Source organism: Onychomys torridus, chromosome 18, assembly GCF_903995425.1.
Source record: "Onychomys torridus chromosome 18, mOncTor1.1, whole genome shotgun sequence".
NCBI classification, from domain to species: Eukaryota; Metazoa; Chordata; class Mammalia; order Rodentia; family Cricetidae; genus Onychomys; species Onychomys torridus.
The window spans coordinates 50315640-50338795 of record NC_050460.1 but is presented as its reverse complement, the minus strand read 5'-3'; the positions used below and the strand labels follow the sequence as shown (position 1 = coordinate 50338795).

At 43.0% G+C, this 23156-nt stretch overlaps 1 protein-coding gene and 1 long non-coding RNA gene across 4 annotated transcripts in view; one reads left to right on the top strand and one right to left on the bottom strand.

Moving 5' to 3' along the window:
* Positions 1-23156, top strand: part of Cabcoco1 (ciliary associated calcium binding coiled-coil 1) — a 102865-nt gene that overhangs the window by 20872 nt on the left and 58837 nt on the right. For all 3 annotated transcript variants that reach the window (XR_004943117.1, XM_036168433.1, XM_036168434.1), the window contains exons 4-5: positions 1435-1579; positions 7188-7260. Coding sequence is in view for 2 of the 3 variants with exons in the window: in XM_036168433.1 (XP_036024326.1) it covers positions 1435-1579; positions 7188-7260 (218 nt within the window). In the remaining variant the exon portion in view is untranslated. The remainder of the gene's footprint in view (positions 1-1434; positions 1580-7187; positions 7261-23156) is intronic.
* LOC118570063 overlaps positions 1-23156 on the bottom strand; it is a 54508-nt gene that overhangs the window by 5742 nt on the left and 25610 nt on the right. The gene's annotated exons all lie outside the window — the stretch shown is intronic.

Sequence of the window (23156 nt, the reverse complement as noted above, 5' to 3'; positions counted from 1 at the left end):
CCCATCCTACAACACTCCATGCTAGCACAGGAAATAGGATCTTTACTGACAGCTTCCTGAGAGGTCTTCAGCTCCGAGCTGCAGCCTTTGTGAAGAATCCCCTCAAGCCCTCAGCCAGGCACCGTAGCTGAGCGGCACCTCTCCTGACACCCGGCCCAGACACATTTGTCCATGACCTCTCAACTCTGCCTCCAGCCACCTCTGTCCCATGTGCATGCCTACCCACCAGTGTCAGGAAAGACTTTCTGGATACTCCAGTTGCCTATCTCCAGTCTCCAAGGCAGGAGGGGAGAGAGCACAGAGATGTTATTCCACCTGCCACAGAAAAAACAAACACAGTCAACCAATCTAAAAGGACAATAGACGTATTTTTTTTTTTTACCAAAGACACCATAGAATTAAATCTGAAGTCATGAATATTTAAGTTTCATTTTCAAGTGGACACGTGTCATAGGACATAGTGTGTGGAGAAATGATGCTTTGTTGTGTGCACGTGTGTTTTGTTGTTGTCTATATGTAGCTTTCAGAGAATCTTCTAGAACCTCCAAGCTGCTCACTGTGGGTCGCGGTGAGGAAGTTGTGTCATCTCCATCCGGGTTTGACAGTCTCTCAAAGGCAAATGTTTGACAAACAGATCATATAGCTTTGAAGGCTTCAGTGATGGTGATTATTTTATACAAAAATTCCTATTTTCACTATAGATATTTAAAGGGCTAATGAGATGACCCAGCAGGTAAAGGCACCTGCCACCAAGTCTGATGACCGGAGTTCAGTCCTTGGCAACCCACAGGTGGAAGGAGAGAACCAATTCTCTGAACTCTTACTCTTACCTACACAGAAACCATGTGATATATAGAGAGATGAAATAAATAAAATGGAAAACTAAATACGGAGAATTTGAAAATCCCTGTAGTTGACTCCTATTAAAAATCTTCCAGCCAAGTTTTCACATGATAACACCCAGTTATAGCCAAGAAACAGGGGGACTCTACTCACTGGCCTTCCCCACCCAAGTTCAGTACTGATGTCAACAGTGGCTGAACCCATGATCTGGGTCTCCTCTCCACCTCTCCTCTAATTTTTATAGTCCCTTCTCTTTTCCCTTAAAAATCTGCTTTAACATTTTCCTTTCTATTTAAAAGTAGTGTTTAAATAGATATTTGTGGTTTTGCTTTTGAAAATAGAAACCAAAACTGTCCAGCCAACCATGCACATAAATGGTCATCATGATGGGTAGACCAACCACTATTAATTCGTGCAAAAAGCAATTGTTAACTTGTTGTAAAGAAACAAGGGCTTCACCTTCTCTCTCCACAAACGCTGGGCAAGGGACATTTGGGCAGATTTAGGACATCTTGGACTATTGCCCCCCCCCCCCCCCCCCCCGACAACAGCTATCAAGATAACAGAAAGGCTTCCTGGCTTTGTTTTCAGCACTCCACATGTCCTTAGAGGACAGCATCAAGTGGCTTGGGGAAGTGATGGCGGAGATCGGACCTAACCATTCACGGAAGAATGCGGAGTCGCACGTCTTTGATGTCAAAGAAGCCAACGCCATCACTGATTACCTGAAAATCAGGTAGGACTTGTATTCATTTCTCCTCCATTCTGTGTCTTCTAGAAAACACTCATTAAAGATAACTTCAGACAGCTATAGAATTTGTACAACTACTCAATGAGCAGTTGCTGCAGAAATGGCTCAGTGAGAAAGGTGCTCGCTGCCAAGCTCTGATGATCTGCGTCCTATCCCTGGGACCCACATAGTGAACGGAAAGCATCAGCTGGCTCCTCCAAGCTGCTCCTTGACTCATGGCAGTAGCAGAGATGTACCCACACACCTGCATGAGCACAAAGTTAACTTTTTTCAAAGTAGAGACTACTCCAGTTTTCCATCTAACAAAGGAAAGCGAGGAGTCGAGCACATGTCTCACTCTGCATTCGTAAAGATGATTCCTGAGTGACACTGTGATTGCCTCTGGCCTGTCATCACTACCGGGGACTCCCTTTCTTCCGAGTCTGTAACCAACAGCCTTGTGTGAAGAGAATTGAAACTGGTTATACGGGATCTATATTTTAGGTAGCTGGTCCATCCAAGGAGCCACATTAACACTTTAAAGAGTAACATTCATTTCCCACTCACAAGTTGATTGTGCATGATTTGTGTTTGCAATGAAAGAGCTGTAAATCCTTATGGCAGAGGCCTGTAATCCCTAGGAGAGGAAGCTAAAGCACAACAGCATGAGTTCAAGGTCAGGCTAAGCAAATTAGTGAGACCTTGTCTAAAAGGATTAGGACTGTAACTCCTTCGTAAGGTGTTTGTCCCTACCAATCATGGGATTATATGCTCAACCCTGGTACAGAAAAAAAAAAAAAATGAAGAGAGTCACATACTTCATCAAGTTTATTAAATACCCTAAGATATTTTGAACTAATGGCCAGTTTAACTCGTTATTAAATCTTTCTTTCTACTTAGAAAGTAATTGTGGATGGAGTGGAAGTATGTTTATATCAGCGGCTCTTCATCACTTAGGAAGAAATCTGTCTCATTTTTTTGCCTGTGTATGTGCAGTGTGCACACGTGTTTGCTTGTATAGGGGCACACATGTGTATAAGGACACACATGTTTGCAAATGTATTTGGAGGCTCAAAGCTGACCTCAAGTATTTTCCTCAGTTGCTCCCCACTTCATTTATTGAGACAGAATCTCTCACTTGAACCCAGAGCCCTCTGATTCAGCATGTTCCTGTCTCCACCTCCTGAGCAATGGGATTTGTGGTGGTCCACCATGCCTACCCATCATTTATATGGGTGCCAGGGACCTGAATTTTGGTCTTCAGATGTGCAGATCAAGTGCTGAGCCATCTCCCAGCCTAAAATCTGCTTTATGGAGCCTGTCACAATGTGTGTGTGAGAGGCATGCCTATCTCCAAAGAGATATTTGTGACAAATCCTGAGACACCAGTAGGTGAAAATCTGCCTCTTCCCAACTACGTTTCTCTGCACAGTCTCTTTGCTCTTGCTTTCAACTGTGTCTCCACTACTGCCCAACATTATAGTTAGCATCCTTCCACGCAGAGGGCCACCGATGTCCTACACAGGTTCGAGACTCACTTGACAAAGATCCCGGTTGTTGTCTGGCAGCTTTGTAAATGTTAGTGTGTTTAATATGATAAAGCTTATATACTGATTTCTGGGGTAGCTTAATAATGGCATATGATCCAGTACTTTTTATAAGATAGCATCTAACACAACGTGGTTTTTTTTTAGTAGAAAACATGAAAGCCATACAAGTCTCCATAGCTTTTAGAGCCAGAGAAGTTCCTCCACTGGGGGAAGAGGAGGAAATGGACAGAAACCTGTCCCTCAGGGCTGGGTAGATGATGGCAATGTGGAACTTCCTGCAGAAGCCAGAGGACCCAAGTTCAGATTTTTTGAGCCCACAAAAAGCCAGGAGTGTCTGTAAGCCTGGACGGACACATAAGGAGATAGGAGATGGTGGAGGAGTCTCCTGGAGCTGCCGGCCTGGCCTGTGCGGTAGTGAACAAGAGAGGCCATATTCCAGAACACACGTGTTCACACACACACACACACACACACACACACACACACACACGCATGTGTGCATGAGCAAGCATGTGAAAATCTGTGCCCTAAGATCCTTCTGCCCCTTAGGGCCTGAGATGCCCTGGGCAGGGGAAGTCAACCAGGTACACTTGTTCTGGCTCCCATCTTTATCTACTGATGCTCGTCTGCTCGGGCAGGGTGGAATTTTACAGCTGAACCCTAAGCCCAGGTTTATAATGCAAATGGGGTCCCATAGCTAACCATAGCATCAAAGCGTCCACACATGCCACCATGTCCCTTTCCTGAAGGTGAGGGACAAGCTCCCTTCCCTGTCTCAACTCATCTCTCCAGGCAATGTTCATCAATGTACATCTTAACAGCTCCTCATGCCCAATCTTAGCTCTCCCACTAAAAAGAATATTTAAAGAGATTAGTTAAATACAGAAAATCCAGATGTAATGCTGTTAAATCTCCACATTGTGATTGTAGAGTAGCTATGCATTTAAATATGGTTATTGCACAAAGGATAACGTGTCAGTGATTAGGATATCTGGAATTGATAATGAGGGTGTATAAAACAGTGTGAGCCTTTATAACTGTTCAGAATCCCTCAGGGTTCACAAGTAGAAATTTAGTGGCAGTGAAATTACACAATATATTCATTCCAACGAGTATTAAGTTTTATAAATATGAAGCATAACTAAACTATCCAAAGAGGTGTATGTTTTACTTTAGCCCTGATAGTCTGCTGATCCAATCACTGAAAGCCATACTCAACCTTAGAGATGAAGTTTTTCCGCCCATGGCCCATGGCATGTGCATTTCATGACTATTCATGGAGAGGCATGAACAAATTTACCCCCAGAGGACAGACAGACAGACAAACCAAAGAAATAATTCTTCCCAAGTCTAGCTTAGTGAAATAATGAGTCTATTAGAATTACTTCTGGGAGCATGGGTGTCTCAAAGACAGCTGAACCCCACCCCACCAGCAGCAGCAGCACGGATAACATCATGGAAGCCACATCCTTTGAGCTCCCTGCAGAACATGACAGGGGGCCTCCGAATCTCATCATTTTCTGGACTTCTTGAGCCCTTGGTTTCAGGATTTCCTCAGCCATATAAGTCTTATTGTCAGCCTAAGTCTTGTAAAACTCTCCTTCTAGGAAGGGATGTGGCAGTTAAGAGGAGGAAATTGTCATACAATAGAAAACTCAATTTGCCAATAAAATTACACTTCTTCAGATACTTTCACTTTAGTCTAAACGGTGTATCTCTGGAAACACTACGACCAGATTTCTTCTCCACACGAGCATGGAGTACTACTGCTGTCTGCTGATGCACTCTTAACACACACACACACACACACACACACACACACACACACTCTCTCTCTCTCTCTCTCTCTCTCTCTCTCTCTCTCTCTCACACACACACACACACACACAGAGAGACACTCACACACACACACAGACACACAGACACACAGACACACACACACACACACACACACACACGCACATGGGTGGGAAGGGGAGACCTATCTGCTTATGCAATCTAAACAAGAATACATATACATATACATTACATACACTTATAAATGCAAATGTTGTTTACCCTCTTTTCATTGAGTATTCTTCTTCCCTGAGAAACACACATATCCCACAGTAAGAAAATTAGCCTCACCCCCATTTTGCACCAAACAATGTGTGACGCCGGCCAGACAGCTCAGACCATTTTCATTCCATCTTGTTTCAAGGACTGACCCAAAAGTTAGAAGCTTGAGTCAGATCGAAGTCCAATGGAAGAGATAGCAAATGCATTCCCATGGCTGAACTGTCATCTAATGTCCAGATGAGGCACTTACTGGCCCCCTGGAAAAGCTGGAGGGTGCAGAGAGACAGGGAGGGAACTTGGCCTGTCCCTCAGGAAGTGTCCCCTTAGGCATCTTCCCCTGGGTACACATCCTGGTCGCGGTCCAATTGACCATCGTATCCAAGTCATGGATACTGTTTCCACTGCTCAAGAGTTCCCTCTTGGCAGACATAGGATGTCCCCATCTCTCTATAGCAAGGACATAGAGACTGAAAGATTATGATGTTGCAGAGTGGAAACGGTTTACCCTATGTTCCGTGTCAAGCACAAGACGGACAAAGTAGGGGGTTTTTGTGGTTTTTTTCTAGTTCATTTACAGGATCACAAGCTGGTTCCCCAATATGGCCTTTGATTTTTTTTTTTTTTAGATGCCAAAATCAGTTATTGTCAGTGTGATGTTCTTGACCCTACAGTTCTCTCTAGGTCACCAATATAAAGCAGGGGGAAGCCGAATTTATTTTTGCTTCGGTGACTTATCAGACTTCACTAATCTTCGTGTGTTTTTCCAGCCAACGGATCAAAGCAATGTCAAAAGCTAAGTTAGTCTTGTGAATGCTGTTGAGTAAATCAAGTATTCAATGGCTGCAGAGAAGAAAGGAAACTTGACTGGGCCCACACAGCCACCACTCTTTAATGGACTGAGCTCCCACGGAGCCCCACTGCTAATGTAACTCAGAGGGGCCCAGCTGCCTGAGGATTTCTTCATTGATTTCAAATGAATTGAAACTTTGATCCATTACAGCATCCAGGAGAAGCCATTATTACACATGCTCTGTAGCTACATTCTTGCAAATGTTAATTTCTCAGTTATATGAAAATCAATTTTCTTAAATAGCAGAAGACACCACAGTGAAAGAGAACCACAAAGACATTTTTTTTTTGTTCTCAGGCGTTTTGCTGTATTATGAGTCTATTAATTTTCCCAACCAGCAGGAAGAGAATTAGAAAAATTCAAATATTATCACAAACAGGATATTAGAAGTCAGCCCTTCAGTAACATTTTTAACTCTCAAAGATACATCGCCAAGCTCTTAACTTACTAGAAATATTTCTTTGCAAGAGCTTGTGGCTTGGAGCTCTTGTAGTCCATGGTCACTGACCACCTAGTTTTCAGGTGAGAAGAACAGAAATGATCCGCATAAACAACGTATGCCAGCCTTTGATGTGTGACCACACATTCTGCAGGAAAGTTGGACATTTAAAAAACAAATTTTAGACCTTGCCAAGTCATTTTTTCTGGGGTTTCTAGAGATCGATTTAATCTCGAGACATTTTGGCAATGCGTGGCATAATGGATATAGAAACCCAGCCTCATTCATACCAGGATTGAGTAGGATCTAGAGCAAAGCACAGCTGATGTGGAACCTGTGCAGCTGCCTAGGTGTGTGTGTGTGTGTGTGTGTGTGTGTGTGTGTGTGTGTGTGTGTGGGGGGTGAGGGTAGTAGCTACATTTTAAACTAGGAAACACACTCTTGCTTCTCTATCCTAGAGCATCCACCCCCACACAACCCCTCATGTCACAGACCGACCTGCTGACACTTTCCTAAATCCTGTGCTGTCCTGTCAGCATCTCAGAAAGCAAACCTTGAACCACCCAGCATTCCCAGGCAGCTTACTTCAGAATGAGGGATGGATTTCTGTACCTCCGTTGGCTACCTCTGGCTTGGCCAATCCCTGTTTCCTTTGAGTCACACCTTCGGATATTTCCTCTTCTCTCATGCCTGTTGCATGTTTGCTTTGTGTTTCAGCTTATTCCAGCACTATAGACTCTACGAGTTTATGTTCTACTCAGCCAGAGAAGAAATTGTCATTGGAACTGAGGTGAGTCATGTGGGGCAGAGCGGCTGAACCACTTAGCCCATCTGAACCCGGAACTGCTCAAAGAAACTCCCGGTCATGACAGACTCAGTAAAATAATTATGAAAAAGAAGAAAGCCAGGTGACCTTCCGCATAAGAAAATAAGGTATTTGGGTGGTGGGAGCGCCATTAATCAATCACATATTTAGGAATCTATGGATTGTTTGACAAAGCTCCCTTGAGTAGGGTTCTCATGTTGCCATCCAAATAAAATCAGGAAACCCACAGGTGGATCAGCCCAGCTTGTCTTTTCTGATTTTGCATTGTGCTCTCTCTGCTCCAGCATCAAACCTCACTTCTCCATTGAAGCAAGCTTGCACTCAGGGCATTTGTTTCCAACAGAGGATTTGGGCTCATTCACTAAGCACAGCCTCAAAGGGTTCCCCCTTAATTTCGACTGATCTCCTCTTGCTAAATTTTGGCTCTGGTTACACAAACATCCATCATCCTGTAGATTTCTCAGTGTTTCCTGTGGGTTCATATAGCCAAGCAACCCAACAGGAATGTTCCCCAAGGAGAGGGTCATCTGCTACTTCTTTAACATGTGACAGCCTGCAGCATCACACAGGACACAGTCCTCCCGAAATTAGTCCTTACTAACCAATTAGGTGACAGATGGGATAAGGGAGGTTTTGCAGTAAATGTTCTACCGAGAGACAGGGACCCTTCTCGGATAAGTCAGACACATGCAGCTGCTGGACGTGAATCCCGAGTGGGGAACAAGCTCAGAGAGATAGAGATGCTGTGGCAGGGGCTCCTGACAGTTCTCCATCTCCTGAAGTAACTCCACTGCCTCCTAGAAGGATAAGGGACGGGCACAGTCTTGGCCAGAAAAGTAGAGAGGCGATCCCACCATCTCCCCACCTTTCCTCAGATTAGGCACCAGATGGGATGACTCTAACCCTATCTGGTCTATTAAGGAAAACTTGCGTGGTGACAGTCCTCCAACATTAGCAGAAGCAGATGTTTAGGTCCATGGAGAGCATGTCTTAGAGTTTATCTCCTCTCTGTTCCTCTGCACTCCGAGTTCAAGATTCGATGACATCCATGAGCAAGGAAAGGTACCACCAATGAAGTAGATAGAGACTGGCTTCTTCATTGTCTGTTGTGTTTTCTTCCACATGGGCAGAGTGACAAAAATGTGCTTCAGGGAAGGATGTTGGGTCTTCCAGAGCTGCACAGTCATAGAATTTTAAAGGACGGGCAGACAAAAGCAGGTATCATGTTAGAGGACTTAGTGGCATCTTGGAAGTCACTGATGACTTCTGGTGCAAATTTACCGGTTTTTCTCTTTTTGGGGGGAGGGAGCTGAGGACCGAACTCAGAGCCTTGCACTTGCTAGGCAAGCGCTCTACCACTGAGCTAAATTCCCCAACCCAATATAGGGTTTTTAATTAATGGAAGAAGGCAGGAGTCTGGCCCACTACTGTGTGACTGCTTGTGCTGGTCTCAAAGCTCTGGGCTCAAATGAGAGACCTTGGCAATCACCGGCAAATTTCATATTTAACAAACTAGACCACTCCGATAAACTCAGTTTCTTTCTTAACTGTAGTAGAGGATTATAACAAAACACCGATGCCTCTGCTCATAGACATATTCATATCATAAATGAAAATGAAAAAAAAAATGACACAGAATGCCCCCAGTTTTCAACCACTAATTAAGCAGTTGTCACAGGAAATGCTGATCAGTGGCTGCCAAACAAAAAGAGAGAAGCCAAGTATTACCGGCTCCCCAATAAATTCATAGAAATCTATCTATGAGTTGTTCCTGCTGGATCTTTGAGCTCCTCCAAGTTCTGACTGTTCTCACACTAACTACTCACCTCCTGGGAATACGAGAGGTTCTGACGAGTGCCATGGGCGTGCAATGAGCAAACCCGGCTATGTGAGATTGTGTTGAATGGAAGATGTGGAATACCAAAACATTAAAATAGAAGGGAATAAAAATGAGAAAAGGAGGAAATAATAGATTAAAAACAACTCGATGCCAAGTGCACTCTGAGTACCTTGTGTGGAGCACATGGGTACGGCGTGACTATGGTTTAAGAGTGTCCATCCAAGATCCATACTGGCTTCTTGATCCCCAGCGAGACACGAAGAAGCTGATGACATCCTTAATAAGGCAGTGCCTAGGGAGAGGAGCGTCCTCAGAAGGGGTTGTGGAACCTAATCTCTCACTGACGTCTTGACGCCACCCAAAAGTCCTTGTCCTTGTGCCACTGTCTACCATGCCCCAGGAGGAAGTCACAATAGCCACACCAAAGCAAGCAACTCCCAACTCACAATTAAATCTCTAGAAGTATGAAATAACTTCTCTTCTCCAAAGTTAGTCTGCCTCGAATATTGTGTTATGGTAATGAAAAAAACAGACCCACGTGCCGAAGTTCCAACAACCAGGGAAATAACCCCGTAACTCGTAAACATGTCATCAATGTTTAAAGGTTTGTAGATTTGATTAAGTTGGAGGAATTTGAGAGGGGGCAGAATTACTCTGAATTGCTCAAGTGGGCTCAAAAAGTATCATTGATGACCTCCGAAGAGAACAGGGGAGGGGGGAATTAAAAGGGAGGTAGATGATGCACATGTGGTCTTGAAGGAAGAGGCCCAAGCTCAATCAGATACCCTGGCATCTAATACGGGAAGGCCTGTGATTGTGTTGATTTCTCAACATTAGATTGAGCCTTATTGTTCATAATCCTTATTATGAAATAGATAGAAATGTAATGTATGTGTAGATTTCGAGCACATGGCATATATGAGTATTTAGAAAAATAGCATTTTATATCAACTGTGATGACTGTCTATAGGCTAGATTTCCACCTTGTACAAAATTCTACATTGAGTTTGGCTCACTAAAGGTCCCTTCCTCAGTGGCAGACACATGCAGTATCAGCAGACTATAATCTACCTTGCCCTAACCTTTCCACTGAAAACAAGTAGAAAAACAGGACAAGATATGTTTTTAACTTAAGTATTTGAGCTCTCCGCTGCCATAGGTCAAAATGTTATGAATCTGGGGCAGAAGAGATGGCTCAGCAGTTGAGAGCGTATTGTTTCTGCAGAGGACATTAGTTCAGGTCCACAGCACCCATATCAGATTGTTCACAATTCTCCTAACTTCAGCTCCAGGAGATAGCTGGTGCTCTCTTCTGGTCTCCAGAGGTACACATACTCATCTCAAATGCACATGCCCAAACACATATACATAATTAAAAATAATTAATATGTCTTTTTTAAAGGCATGACTCTCAGAGATAAGCCTTGCATTTGGTGATGCTTTCTACCCAAGCACCTGTCTATTTTTACAGGAAGCTAAAGAGCTTAGAAAATAAGAAATGGGTCTTTGGTGGACACAGAAAAAAAAGTGAGGTAACCCACACGAGTTATGTGTCAGACCCCAAAGGATCACCTCTGAGAAAAATCAGTCCTTACATGGACCGAATTCCAGTTTACAATTCTCTGGAGTATTTAAACCAACTATATGTCATGCTATCTCCTCTAAACCAAAATTGTGCTGCATTTCAGATGATAGCAACAAATCTCCAATAACCAGTACCCACCACATGTTTAAGTCCCCAAGCACAGAAAACATAAATAGACTGCAGGAAGTCTTTATTGATGGAATAGTCACACTCATACAATTATACTAAAAGAAAAGCTGTTCTTCAAAAACTACAGCACATTGACTTTTGGCAGAGAGTTCAGCGATATCTTTGAGACAGGATCACTTATTGGCCTAGATCTTGCTGAGTAGACTGGGTGATCAGCAAGCCTTGGGTCTCTGCACATCTGCCTCAAACACCGGAAGTATGTGCCACCATGTCCAGTTTTTTATGTGCGTCCAAGGATCAAACTCAGGTCCTGAGTCTGGGCAGCAAGCCTTTCTCCACTGACCTACCTGTCTCCTTAGCTTCTCAAAGGTTTGATCTTGAAGAAAAATTTTGTTCCCTGTGGTATTCTATTGGCAGTTATTTGCTTAGTGCAATGGAAAGTTACTGGATTGTCTTCTGGCTCTCATAGTTCCTGTTGAGAAGTCATCTGTCCATCAATTTCCCATTGCATCTCTGAAGGGAAGGTCTTTTCCCACTCTCATTGGTTGCACCACACTCTGCTGGGCTAAGGTTCACTATACTTAGGTCTGGATTTACTTGGATTAGGGAATTTATTCTCACTAGTTTTAAAAATACATGTCTAGGGAGAGCAGTGCATAACTATAAAAGAAGGAAGAGAACAATGAAATCCATCTAAAGTGCTCAGTTTAAGTTATAAAACTGTTAAAATGTGAGAAACATAAGGAAGGAAATATGGTTTTTGTCTTTAATGTGGAATGAGACACCTGATTTTCTAAATTGTTTTTTGAGACAAGGTATCACTCTGTAAACCAGGCTAGCCTAGAACTTGAGATCCTCCTACCTCAGATTTCTAACTGCTATTTTACACACAGGTGTTTAATTTTTTTTTTTAGAAGATGCTTTTTTTTTTTTTTTTTTTTTTTTTTTTTAGGGGAGTTGGTTTATTGAAATAGAATGTCTTTTACTCTGTAATCCTGGCTGGCTTCAAATACATTCACAGTTCCCTGCCTTATGCTCCCAAATGTGAATACAGGTATGAACCACCAAGTCAGGCTATTTGACTGTTTGATGAAATAAATCAGTTGGTTATTTTTTAAGTCTTTTGGATGAAAAAAAAAACACTTGGAAATTACTAATGACAAAGAAAATATTTTACAAATAGTTCGTATAATAAAATATGTAAAAGAAAGCCACACAAGAGAAATATGGGAAAAGAAAACGCAGAGTTTGTAGCAGCTAAATTTTGTCAAATTGGGGCCTGCAGAGATGATTCAGTTAAGAGTACCTACTTCTCTTGAGGACCAAAGGTCAGGTCCCAATACCCATTTCAGTGGCTCCCAACCACTTCTAACTCTGGCTCCAGTATAGGATGACCTATTCTGGACTTCTTGGACACTGTACCCACATGCACATACAGACAACATTTACAAACAACAAAAGATAAAAGATTTAAAAAACATTGCCACATCGGGGACTAGAGCAGTTAAAAAAGACTTACTGCTCCTGCAGAGTGCCTGGGTTCAATTCCCAGCTCACACATGGAGGCTTACAACCATTAGTTAAAACTCCAGGGTCCCCAACAACCTTCCCTGGCCTCTACAGGTACCAGGCATGTACTTGGATCACAGACCCATGCAGACAAAACACCCAAAAACATAAAATTAAAATTTAGTTTTGAATTGTCATAATCAAATGGGGAAATGATTAAACAAAAATGCCATAGAAAGCCAAGACATCTTTAGAAGGAATGCCTTTAGCTAGGCACAGGTATGTGAGTAGTTCTAGAAAGAAACTTTGAATATTGGAGTGAAAAACCACGTGGACAGTGTCCGGGACTTGTTTTAAAGGCAGACACACATGAAGATGTGCATACATGTGGGACAGCAGAAGGACAGACTGACATCACAGTGAACATTGCAATAGCTTGCCTCCGGGTAGCAGGGCATAAGTGGGAATCGTCTGGGAAGTAGAAAGGGGCATTTTGCCCTGTCTGTTCCAGATTGATGGTGGTGCTTAACCCCATGGATGCCTTTGTGTACCACTTGTACAGGAAGAAAATATTTCCTAGCCGATTTCTGAGAGGGTACATTTCATAAATTAAGAGGAGGTGTATGTTCATACTCACTGTCAACATCCTGGCAGAGAGGCAGTTGGTCAGAGAGACATTACCCGTGGAGTTTTACAAGAGAAACGCTGAACAGAAAAATAATTGGTGCATTCTCAGCCCATAAATTTAAATGCTTTACAACCGTTCTGCCATATTTAACTTTTAACTACAAACTAGGTCTAGCTGAAGAGTCACTTATAGAGTAAGAAGCTGGCATTCTCCTGTAACATCCCAAATTTTCCCCCACAAAAAATAAATTTGGCTTCCTGAATCATGAGCTCTGTATCAGGTCTTAAAATATGTATGCAGTTCACGTTCAGCAGAGTAATGACACAGCAGATCTTGAATCACAGGCACTCTCAAAGGTTGTCGTGCATGTGCATGTGCACACGAGTGTACATGCACACATGTGTGCTCAAACACACGTGTGCATTGATACTACATATACACATGGGCATTTGGCAGGTGAAAATTTTCACAAGATTTAGTACATTTCAGTCATTCTTCCAGCTTCTGAACTGAGATGGGCAGACAGCTTGAGGGCTAACCCCAGCAGCCAGCAGGCTTACTACTCTACAGGGGGAGCTCTGACACTCAGATGCTTCCCAGGGCTCCTGGTGTAGCTCCATGGAAACTGTTCACACTGTAGCATGTGTGGTTACCATGCAGGCCATAGCATATCCCACGTAGCCATTGGCAGAAACCCTGCTTCTACAAGCAGTACTGTGCCCGGATATGACTATTATACACGTGATAGATGTACAGAGACATTTAAAGAGAATCATAAATACACCTAAATGTCTACCTTGCCTGGAGTTATACTTTGGCAGACTTTCAAATCCCAAAATAATACCACTTAAGGTCAGCAAATACAGGAATTCAGAGCTCTTCCAACTCAGCGGATGTCAATGGGATATAATTTCATGTTCTGAGCACATACTCTTCAGCAAAAACAAAATAAAGGAAACATATTTTTCCCTCTTACTTCAAAAGTCACTCAAATTATGGGTATTAATGACAGTGTAATTTGAGGGAGAAAATAACAAGACAGAAACATAAACTTTCTTTTATTTCTGTAAAGTAATAAACAAAACAGGAAACTTATGTAATAACCACTGTCTTAAGGAAAAGAAAGCAGTGTAAACAGAATTCACATCTGGACAGATTTGGAAGAGGAAGAGGAATTGAAGGGCAGCAACAAATGTCATTTTTCCCCTTCTGGAAATGAAATGCACCTATTAATTCACAATACCTTGTAACTCCAGCTCCAGGGGATCCAACGCCCCCCTTCTGGCCACCTCTGGCACTTACACACTCACATACATCTACCCACACACAGACACATAAATATATACATAGTAAAAACTGAAGTAAATATTTTAAAATAATATCTAAACTAACACAAATGATGTTTTTATTCTTGGAAGTGATTTCTGTCTTGAATTAGCCCATTAGCAAGCTGCTGGAAGAGAATATATCACACAGCATGTAATTTGTCGTTTGACCCAGTGGAATGGGGTGTACTGAGGAAAATCCATCAGAAATTGTTGTGTTGAAATAACTTTATCTGCTCTGGCTGGCATGTGTGACAAAGTGACTGGAGAATCTATCACTTAGAGAGAGTGGTCGATGCGCCAGCCTACAATTCATCAAACTTCACTCTCACCCTTTTTTCCCTCCAAGCTCTGAAAAATAATCATCCTCCCTTAAATATCAATCTTTTCAGAGAAATTTGGGGGAATTCGTCTCTAGCCAAACAATTGATAAATGGCAGGTGCATAATTTAAAGATGGTTTCCATAGCAGCTCAGCTGGCACTTCAGCTCTTGAGCCTGTCACTGGAGTGTTTCCGCCCTCCTGGACCACTGCAGCATCCATCTCAGCACCTCTGTGGCGTGGTCGTTGAATAAGGCTGGGCTTTTTGTAATTAGATCTCCCCTCTCCCCTCTGCCTGGATGTATAAAGCCTCACTTGCTGTCCAACATCTCCTTGCAAATCCAAAGTGATTATTCCTTCATTGTGCAACTTAAGAGATGTTTTTACTGAAGAAATGAGGTAGAGAGGGAGGAAGGGAGGGAGGGGGGGAGGGAAGGAGGGAGGGAGGGAGGGAGAGGGAAAGACAGACTAGGAATTTTTACCAATGGTATGTTTCTTTCTTCGATATCCCTCCCTTGCTGGAGAGCACTATCACTGCATTATGCCTTAGTAGCTGACTTCTGAAACTCTAGCTCTCCACCATGGGGCTAATTATAGACCACTACGTGGCCAAAGCAGCAGCCATTATTACTTCTCTTGGTTTGCTCCATGTAGGCACTATCTATATTCAACCAGGGCCCAAAATTTTACCAAATTAAGTGATGGAAAATAATGGGTGCAGTATTTTGTTGTCTGATTTAAAAATAGCAAATTTGCAAAATATGATTTTGTGTGTCTGGTGAAAAAACCTAAGTCAATCTTTTAAATTATCAGTGATCATCCACTAAGCCCTTTACCAAGAAATAAGAAGCTGTCCTTAAAAAAAAGTGTTTCTACTATTCATGTTTAATTATGAAAAAAATCTTTTCTATGAAACAATTTTTGAAATGTCAAAATACAGCTCATTATAAGTCAAGACATTCAGATATCGGATGTCTTTGCCTATGCCAGAATTTTAACTTGGATCTGGCAGTAGAAGGTTACTCTAGACAAATTTAAAAATTGAACTTCTAAAACAAAATCTGTGATATAAATAAGTGACAGAAAGAGAATAATACTCCTGATATTCTCCATAATTCCATTTTGCAAATTACTACAAAAGACATGTGCTGAAGGAAACATCAAAAGCACTTGTCTGGGGCTGCAGAGATGACCCTGCGGTTAAGAGCCTTGGCTGTTCTTGCAGAGGATCTGAGTTGCGCTCACAGCATCCATGTCAAGCAGCTCACCCACCTGTAACTCCAGCCTCAGGGTATCTGATGCCCTCTGACCTCCATAGCCACCTGCATGCATGTGCACAAACTCTAACACAGACATGGGCATCTACATATAATTTAAAATACGATAATGTTTTTAAAAGCATACTTACACAAGAAGATGCATAAATGGCCAATAAACTCATGCAAAGATTTCCACCATTCTCAGTTCTCCAGGAAATGCAAATGAAAACCCCCATGTGGTGGGAGAGGTGCTAGGAGTATGGAGGATTGTCACAATCTTGAAGCAAGCCTGGTCTACATAGTGAGTTCACGGTGAGTCAGAGCTCTAGAGAGACCCTCTCTCAAATCTCCCACCCCAGAAAAGAAACAAATGCCCATCAAAATCCCTCCGTTCTGAAAGGTTTCAACTGCAGCTCCCTCTCTTGTGGGAATATGACAACAAGCACTCCCCCCACTGGGCCGGCAAGGACAGAAATGCTGTGGCATTCCAGTGACGCCTGGGCAAATTTGAAACATGGTCGCTTTTCATCCAAGTCTATACTTCCCCAAGTTTGTCTCAAGTAGACAAGGGCGGGGATATGAATGTGTGTGTATTTGTCTGCAATATGGAAAAATAATGCGGCATAAAATGTGACATACCTAAATGCCTTTCATTAGAAAGGCTGTGTGTGTGTGTGTGTGTGTGTGTGTGTGTGTGTGTGTGTGTGCACCAGGAGTAGGTGGGTCTATGTGTAGATGTGTACACCTGTCTGCAGGTGCCCATGGAGGGCAGAACGGGGTGTTGGAGGCCCTGGATCTGGAGTTATAGGCAGTTATAAACTGTCCATCATGCGTGCTAAAAACCAAACTCAGACCCTCTGGAAGAGCAACAATTATTCTGTAATACAGAGCCATCTCTCTAGCACCCAGATTTGGTGAAAAGAAAGAAAGAAAAAAAGAAAGAGAAGAAAGAGAGGGGGAGAAAGGGAGGGAGGGAGACAGAGAGAAAAAGGAAGGAAGGAAAAACAGGCAAGGAGGGAGAGATGGAGGGAGGAAGGAAGAAAGGCAGGGTGGGAGGGAGGGGAAGAGGAAGGGAGGGAGGGGAAAAAACAATATTTGTATTTATTTTGTGTGTCTATAGGCAAGGATATGTGCTACTTTGTGCCCCCTTGTAAAGGTCAGAGGACAAATTGCAAGAGCTGATATGTCCCAAGAATTGAACTTGGGTCCTCAAGCTTGGCAGCAGGAATCTTTACCTTCTGAATCATCTCACCTGTCATGTCTTAAATATTTGAAACAGGCTCTTACATAGCCCAGGCTGGCCAGAAACTCACTCTCTAGCTGTGGATGACCTTGGACCCCTGTTCTTCCTACTCTGCCTCCTAAATGGGGCTCCAAAGGATTCCATGATCATTCAGAAGTGTTCTCGAAGTGAGGTAGCTCATTACGATGGAATGTGGAACATTGTTCACATCATGTTAGTCACCTAATCATCTAACCAGTGAAACATACCTACTAGAATTGGAGGTCCTGCTTCACCTCACCTCTGCGTGTCTCTGCAGTGACCGTGTTGTGGGACAAGACTTTCCAGCCTTCAGGAAGCTGCTAAGAACACCATTTGGCTCTCCTTAGGAACACTGGCTTGACACAAATCTCGCCACCTTGGTTTTGAGTAACCCAGACAGAACATTTCCTCTGCTTTACCGTTTCCTCAACCGCTACATGGCTCTCTCACTCTATAAACACTCTCTACGTGGTCTAAGCCATTGAGAGCTGCCAAAGACTTTCCTACTTAGAAAAATCTTGCCCCACCAAAGGGCTCAGCAAAGCTGTTAAAAGTCCATACCAGCCCTGAAGTCCCTACTGGATCAACCTTCTCCTTAACTCCTCTGTTAACACACTTCTATCTGGCCCAGTGAGCGGAGGTTCTAACACAGCATGTCCTGTTCCTGTTTCCCTTAGTAGCGCCAGCCCCTCCTCTAGGGTCCTCCAGATGCTTTATATTCGTGGGAACCTCTGATGAAGATGACCAAGTGTTCCTACTGGCTCTGATAAGCCAGTTCATCAGGGCCTGACTTCCCCTGTACTGTCTCAGGCTACAGAGCCTTTGCCTTAAAGCAGTTACGTGACTCAGTCTTTTCACGCCCACAGCAGTCAGGTTGATCACATCTGTTCCCGTGTTCCACAACCTCACGAGCCAGGCTGCAATAGGCTCTTTCACTGCTGGCTTCAAAGTCTTCCCCAACTTCATAGATTGGAGCGCTAATGATTTTCTGACCACCCTCGTTTCTGGTCCCAGACCAGTGTTAAGGCCACCATCTTTATATTGGATCATGGATTTTTCTTTTCTTTTTTTATTAAAGGTCAGACCCTCAGGGTATCACCTACTGCTTTACCATGTTGTCCTTCTTCCTTTCTGAACCTTCTCATGGGTTCCAAGCTGTCAGATCACAGGAAGGGTTTCTGAGCACGGATCTAACTTGAACTCTCTTTTCCTTCTGGCCCCTAAGCCTTAAGAAGCCAACACCTCCATCTCAACCTCTCATTTTCCTAGTTTACTTGTTAACCCCAGGAATCTCCCTTTCTTGTTCCAATTACTCCTTTACATAAACAAGTTTCTGCTTTATACAAACTAAACCCTCTTGTCCACCATCTTGGCCTCAGATGCATTTCTAACCAAGCCCAACAAAGGCCAGGCAAGCTCTGTTGATGCTTGCTGAGTCTCACTCCTGGGCACTAATCTCCAATACTGTGACATTTCCTCTAAGTCTCTGTTTTCAGGGCATCTCTGTATTAGCGTGGTGGATCCTACTCATTAAGCAAGGGTGCCACCCTACACCACAAGGATGAAGACTGTCATCTTGGGATTCTTCCCACAGACACTCCTAACCTTGATGGCTCAGCCTCAGCTGCATGTCTCACTACCCACAGCAAGAACTGTGTGACCATTGTCATAGCACAAAGACACACTAACACACACTGTACAAGAAAGAACAACTCTATCAGTATTTCCTCCATGAATGCTCCCCTCTCTGGCTTCTTAGTCTCAGTCTTCCACACTTTGCTGTCCATAGCCAGGACCATGCACTCACTCCTCCCCAACTCATCTTTGGTTCTAACACACCCCTGTTTGGGCACCAATTATGTTGTGTGACAAAACTGTTTCTGGGGAGACACAACACACATGTCCACCCACCCCAGATAGGAAGCCCACAACAGACCAAAGTACTGATACCACAAAAGTCTAACTTGGTGAACCAATGAGTTTTATTGGGGTTATTTACAAGGAGTGTGGGTGAGGGGTCACTTACAGAAGCAGGAATGACTCAAAGACAGCTGCACCACCAACACCTACCCCATAGGGGTGACAACTCACAAAGCTGGGAAGCTGGAGCACACTGCACAGCCTGCAAGCAGTGCAACAGGTTAGAGAGTGTCCTTTACAAAAGGCTCTGGTCTAAACCTCTCCCAGCAGCTCAAATAGTTTCTGCTTCTTCCAGGAAGCTGGTCTGAACTCAGTCCTCTTTGGAGCTTGGCTAGTCTCACTTCTGAGGCAGATTCTTAGCTTTTATAATTGACTCTGGCAGGGAGGGGCCTAATGAATCTGATCAATTTTAGGGACTTCCCATAGTTATTTTGAGTTGCTTACCTTCCTGCTTAAGGAACTTCCCTGCAAGATGGAATGCTCCAATATTGGAGGAAACTGTTTCAGAGCAGACCCATATCAGATTGCTGATAGCAGTCACTCTATGTTGCCCATGTTCCAGGTCAGCCTGGCTTCTCCTTGGCTCTTGGCTCTGTATCCTGAAAAGGTTTTCAACAGTCAGCATGAAGCTGTTTGATTTTAAGAGTGCTGGCGTCAATATCAAAGTTTTCCTTCGTCCTCTTTATTTTCACTATTCAGCATTATGTCTCCCTTGCTTTTCCTTTTGACTTCAGAGGCTTGCACATTATGAAAGTCCCTGTGTTCTTTTGAAGAGCTGCATTTCATGATCATGTGATTAGGTAGTGTGCTTTTCCCTGAAGCCAAAGGTTCTATTGTAGATGATGATTTCATAGTTATTTGAGTAGGATAAGCATCTTATTATTTTCAAGTATAGGTGGACTTTTCTGTCCCACTAGCCAATTCCCAAATAATCACACAGAGACTTACTAATAATTATTACTAATTATAAATGCTCAGCTGATAGCTTAGACTTGTTACTAACTAGCTCTTATATCTTAAATTAGCCCATATTTCTTATCCACCCTCTGCCACATAGTGATACCTTCTTTTGGCATGGAATGTTCATCTCCTGCTTCTCCTGAGTCTCCTCAAGACCCTCAGATTTCTCCCTCCTTCTTCCCAGCATCTCATAGTCTGGTTCTCCTGCCTAACCTTATCCTGCTTAGCTATATGCCAGTCAGTTTCTTCATTATTCCAATCACAGTGATATGTATTCACACAGTATAAAGGAATATTCCACAGTGAAGGATGTCCAGAGGAGTGACAGTAAGATCTGGAAAACAAGGACTCTAACCACAGGGATTTGCTGTTTAAAATATTATCTGGCCAATAGATGGCAGGCTGTAGAGGAACAGATGCAGTTTGGAAAACGCCGGCATGTTTCTGTTCTATGATCACATGCCTACAGAATCCATTAGCAATCCCAGATTCAGTTTCCAGATAAAGCAGCCTTTTCAACATTGTCTGGGGTGTCCAGACATGCTCAAGGTAGGCCACATGGTGTTGAGCAGCCCAAGTATTAAAGGGAACATTTCCAAATGCTTGAGGGAAAGCAACCTGGATTTTCTATGAGCCAGAAGCCTCTGAAGAATTCTCAGTCAATGTAGTAACTGCCTTCCAATCTGAAAGACTGGTAACTCAAAAAGGGACTAGTCTAGACTGCAGAACTCCCGAGGACAAACCAAAAACAGTGGATTGTCTAGGGAGAGGATTTGAACTAAATAAATGCTATCTCTGTAAATAATCTAACTATCCAAAACCAGAGGGGCCAAGGCAGAGATTATCTGAGCTCAGACCCACCTTCCTCTTAGAGTACCACCTCTTGGCACAGGGTCTGGCATACAGAAGGCTTTGGCAGGTGATGATTGATTGTCTATTGACCAGATCTGAAGCTTCACAATGCTATTCTTGCTGTAATATTCTGTAAAACTGTTCAAATGTTTAGCTGGCAATTTGAGTTAGTTGATTTATCTACAAGTATAGGAGCATACAAGTATGGGGTTATCTACAAGTATGGAATATTTTCTAAACAGTTTAAAATAGTTTATCCTCTTCTCCTCATGAGTCAGTCTCCCAATGTTTGTCTTGTTAGTAAGGTCCAGAATTCCAGTCAGGGTAGCATAACTGATAGGATGGTTTGAAGGTCATGTGTGTGGGCTCTGGAGCTGGGGAACAGAGCAACATGGATATCACACAGCCAGCTCTAAGTTGGGAATGCATTTCAACAAACTGAGCCAGATGCAAGATCCTAGGACCTGGCATGATTTATTTTTATTGATTGTTTTCTTCAGGAAGAGCTCAGTCACACATCTCTGCTATGTTTCTAGGTGTCCACATTTGATGACCACTACCCTTCACATTTGGTTAGTACTGTACCAGTGGCTGAGAATAGGCAATAAAGACTGCGTTATGCAATGGGTATGGGAGGAGACACTAAACACAAAGAAGGAGGCTGGCTGCCTTGTTGGTATTCTTACTGCAAGCTCCAGCAACTTCCTATGCAGATTACAATTGGATCGAAATGAAGAGGGAGCACACAGCCAAGTTCTCTGTGGCCAAGTCTCTGCTGAACCCAATAGTAGAAATAATGCAAGGGCAGAGGAGATGGATGGGGGCTTGAGTTTTGAACGTGGCATTGCTCTCTCTTTTGGTTGAAACTCTAACAACTACAGCAGTATTAGCCAACAGATGTGGAATGTCACAAGTTCCCTTACCTCAGCTTTGTTGTGATGATGCCTGCCTGGGACACATGAAAAGAGAGGGTTTCGTTCATGTTCATTCTATCTATCTATCTATCTATCTATCTATCTATCTATCTATCTATCTATCTATCATCTATCTCTTTCTCTCTCTCTAAACAGTACCCATTTACTACTTCAGTAGATTTTTTTAGCCCTTATTAAGTACTGATAACTTAAAGAGTTAAGAACTTTCAACTGAAGAGATGGAGAATTTTGATGGAAAATTCATATGTGCTGATGTTTTAAGAATTGAAAAGTAGAGTAGAATTTGTGAACAAAAATCAAACTTCCTTATATTCACAGTTTGGCAATTCATATGTCTTCTCTGTCTTCTAAATTCCCACAACACTCACTGAGGCCACGTGACCCCTACAGACCACTGTTGATATGTGATCAGGGTGTTGTCCCTTATATCATTAGTCAATGTGTAATTTGACTGGAGCTGGCTGCCCTTAGGCCCAGCTCTGCTACACATGCACACACACACACACACACACACACACACACACACACACACATACACGCATGTGCACGCACTACAAGATAGGGGGAGAGACTGCCCTCAGGAGGCAGAGCTCATACCCCTGCCTTGAAAGAGTACTGGACTTGGTGTCTGGCTTCTAGTGAGCACAGTTGGAGAAGGGATGCTGTCTTAGGTTTCTATTGCTGTGAAGAGACACCATGATCACGGTAACTCCTATACAGAAAACATTTAATTGAGGGGGCTCACTTACAGTTTCAGAAGTTCAGTCCATTATCATTTTGGCAGGGAGCAAGGCAGCATACAGGCAGACATGGTGCTGGAGGAATAGCTGAGAATCCTACATCTTTCAGGCAGCAGGAAGTTGACTGACACACTGACCAGTATCCTGAGCATAAGAAACCTCAAAGCCCACCCCCACAATGACACACTTCCTCCAACAAGGCCATACCCACTCCATCATAGCTACACCTCCTAATAGTGCCACTCCCTTTGAGGTTATAGGAACCAATTACATTCAAACCACCGCAGGGGGATGCCTCTTCCAAAATTAGTCTATAAAGAAACCACTATGCCCTCTCGTGTAGTCTCCCTTTGTCCCCACATATTCATTAGTGTATATTCATTACAAAAGTTACAGTTTTCATGATGACATTTTATGCAATAATTAGTGTAATTTCATCATAGCCACCCTCAGCCCTCCCTTGTGATGGTCCTCTTCATTTCCTCAAATAGTGGCCTTATACTTTCATGTCTTTTTTTTTTTTTTAACCTAAATAACATGTGTAAGAGAAAACATACATTTTGTCTCTCTGATCCTGGCTTTTCCCCTTAACA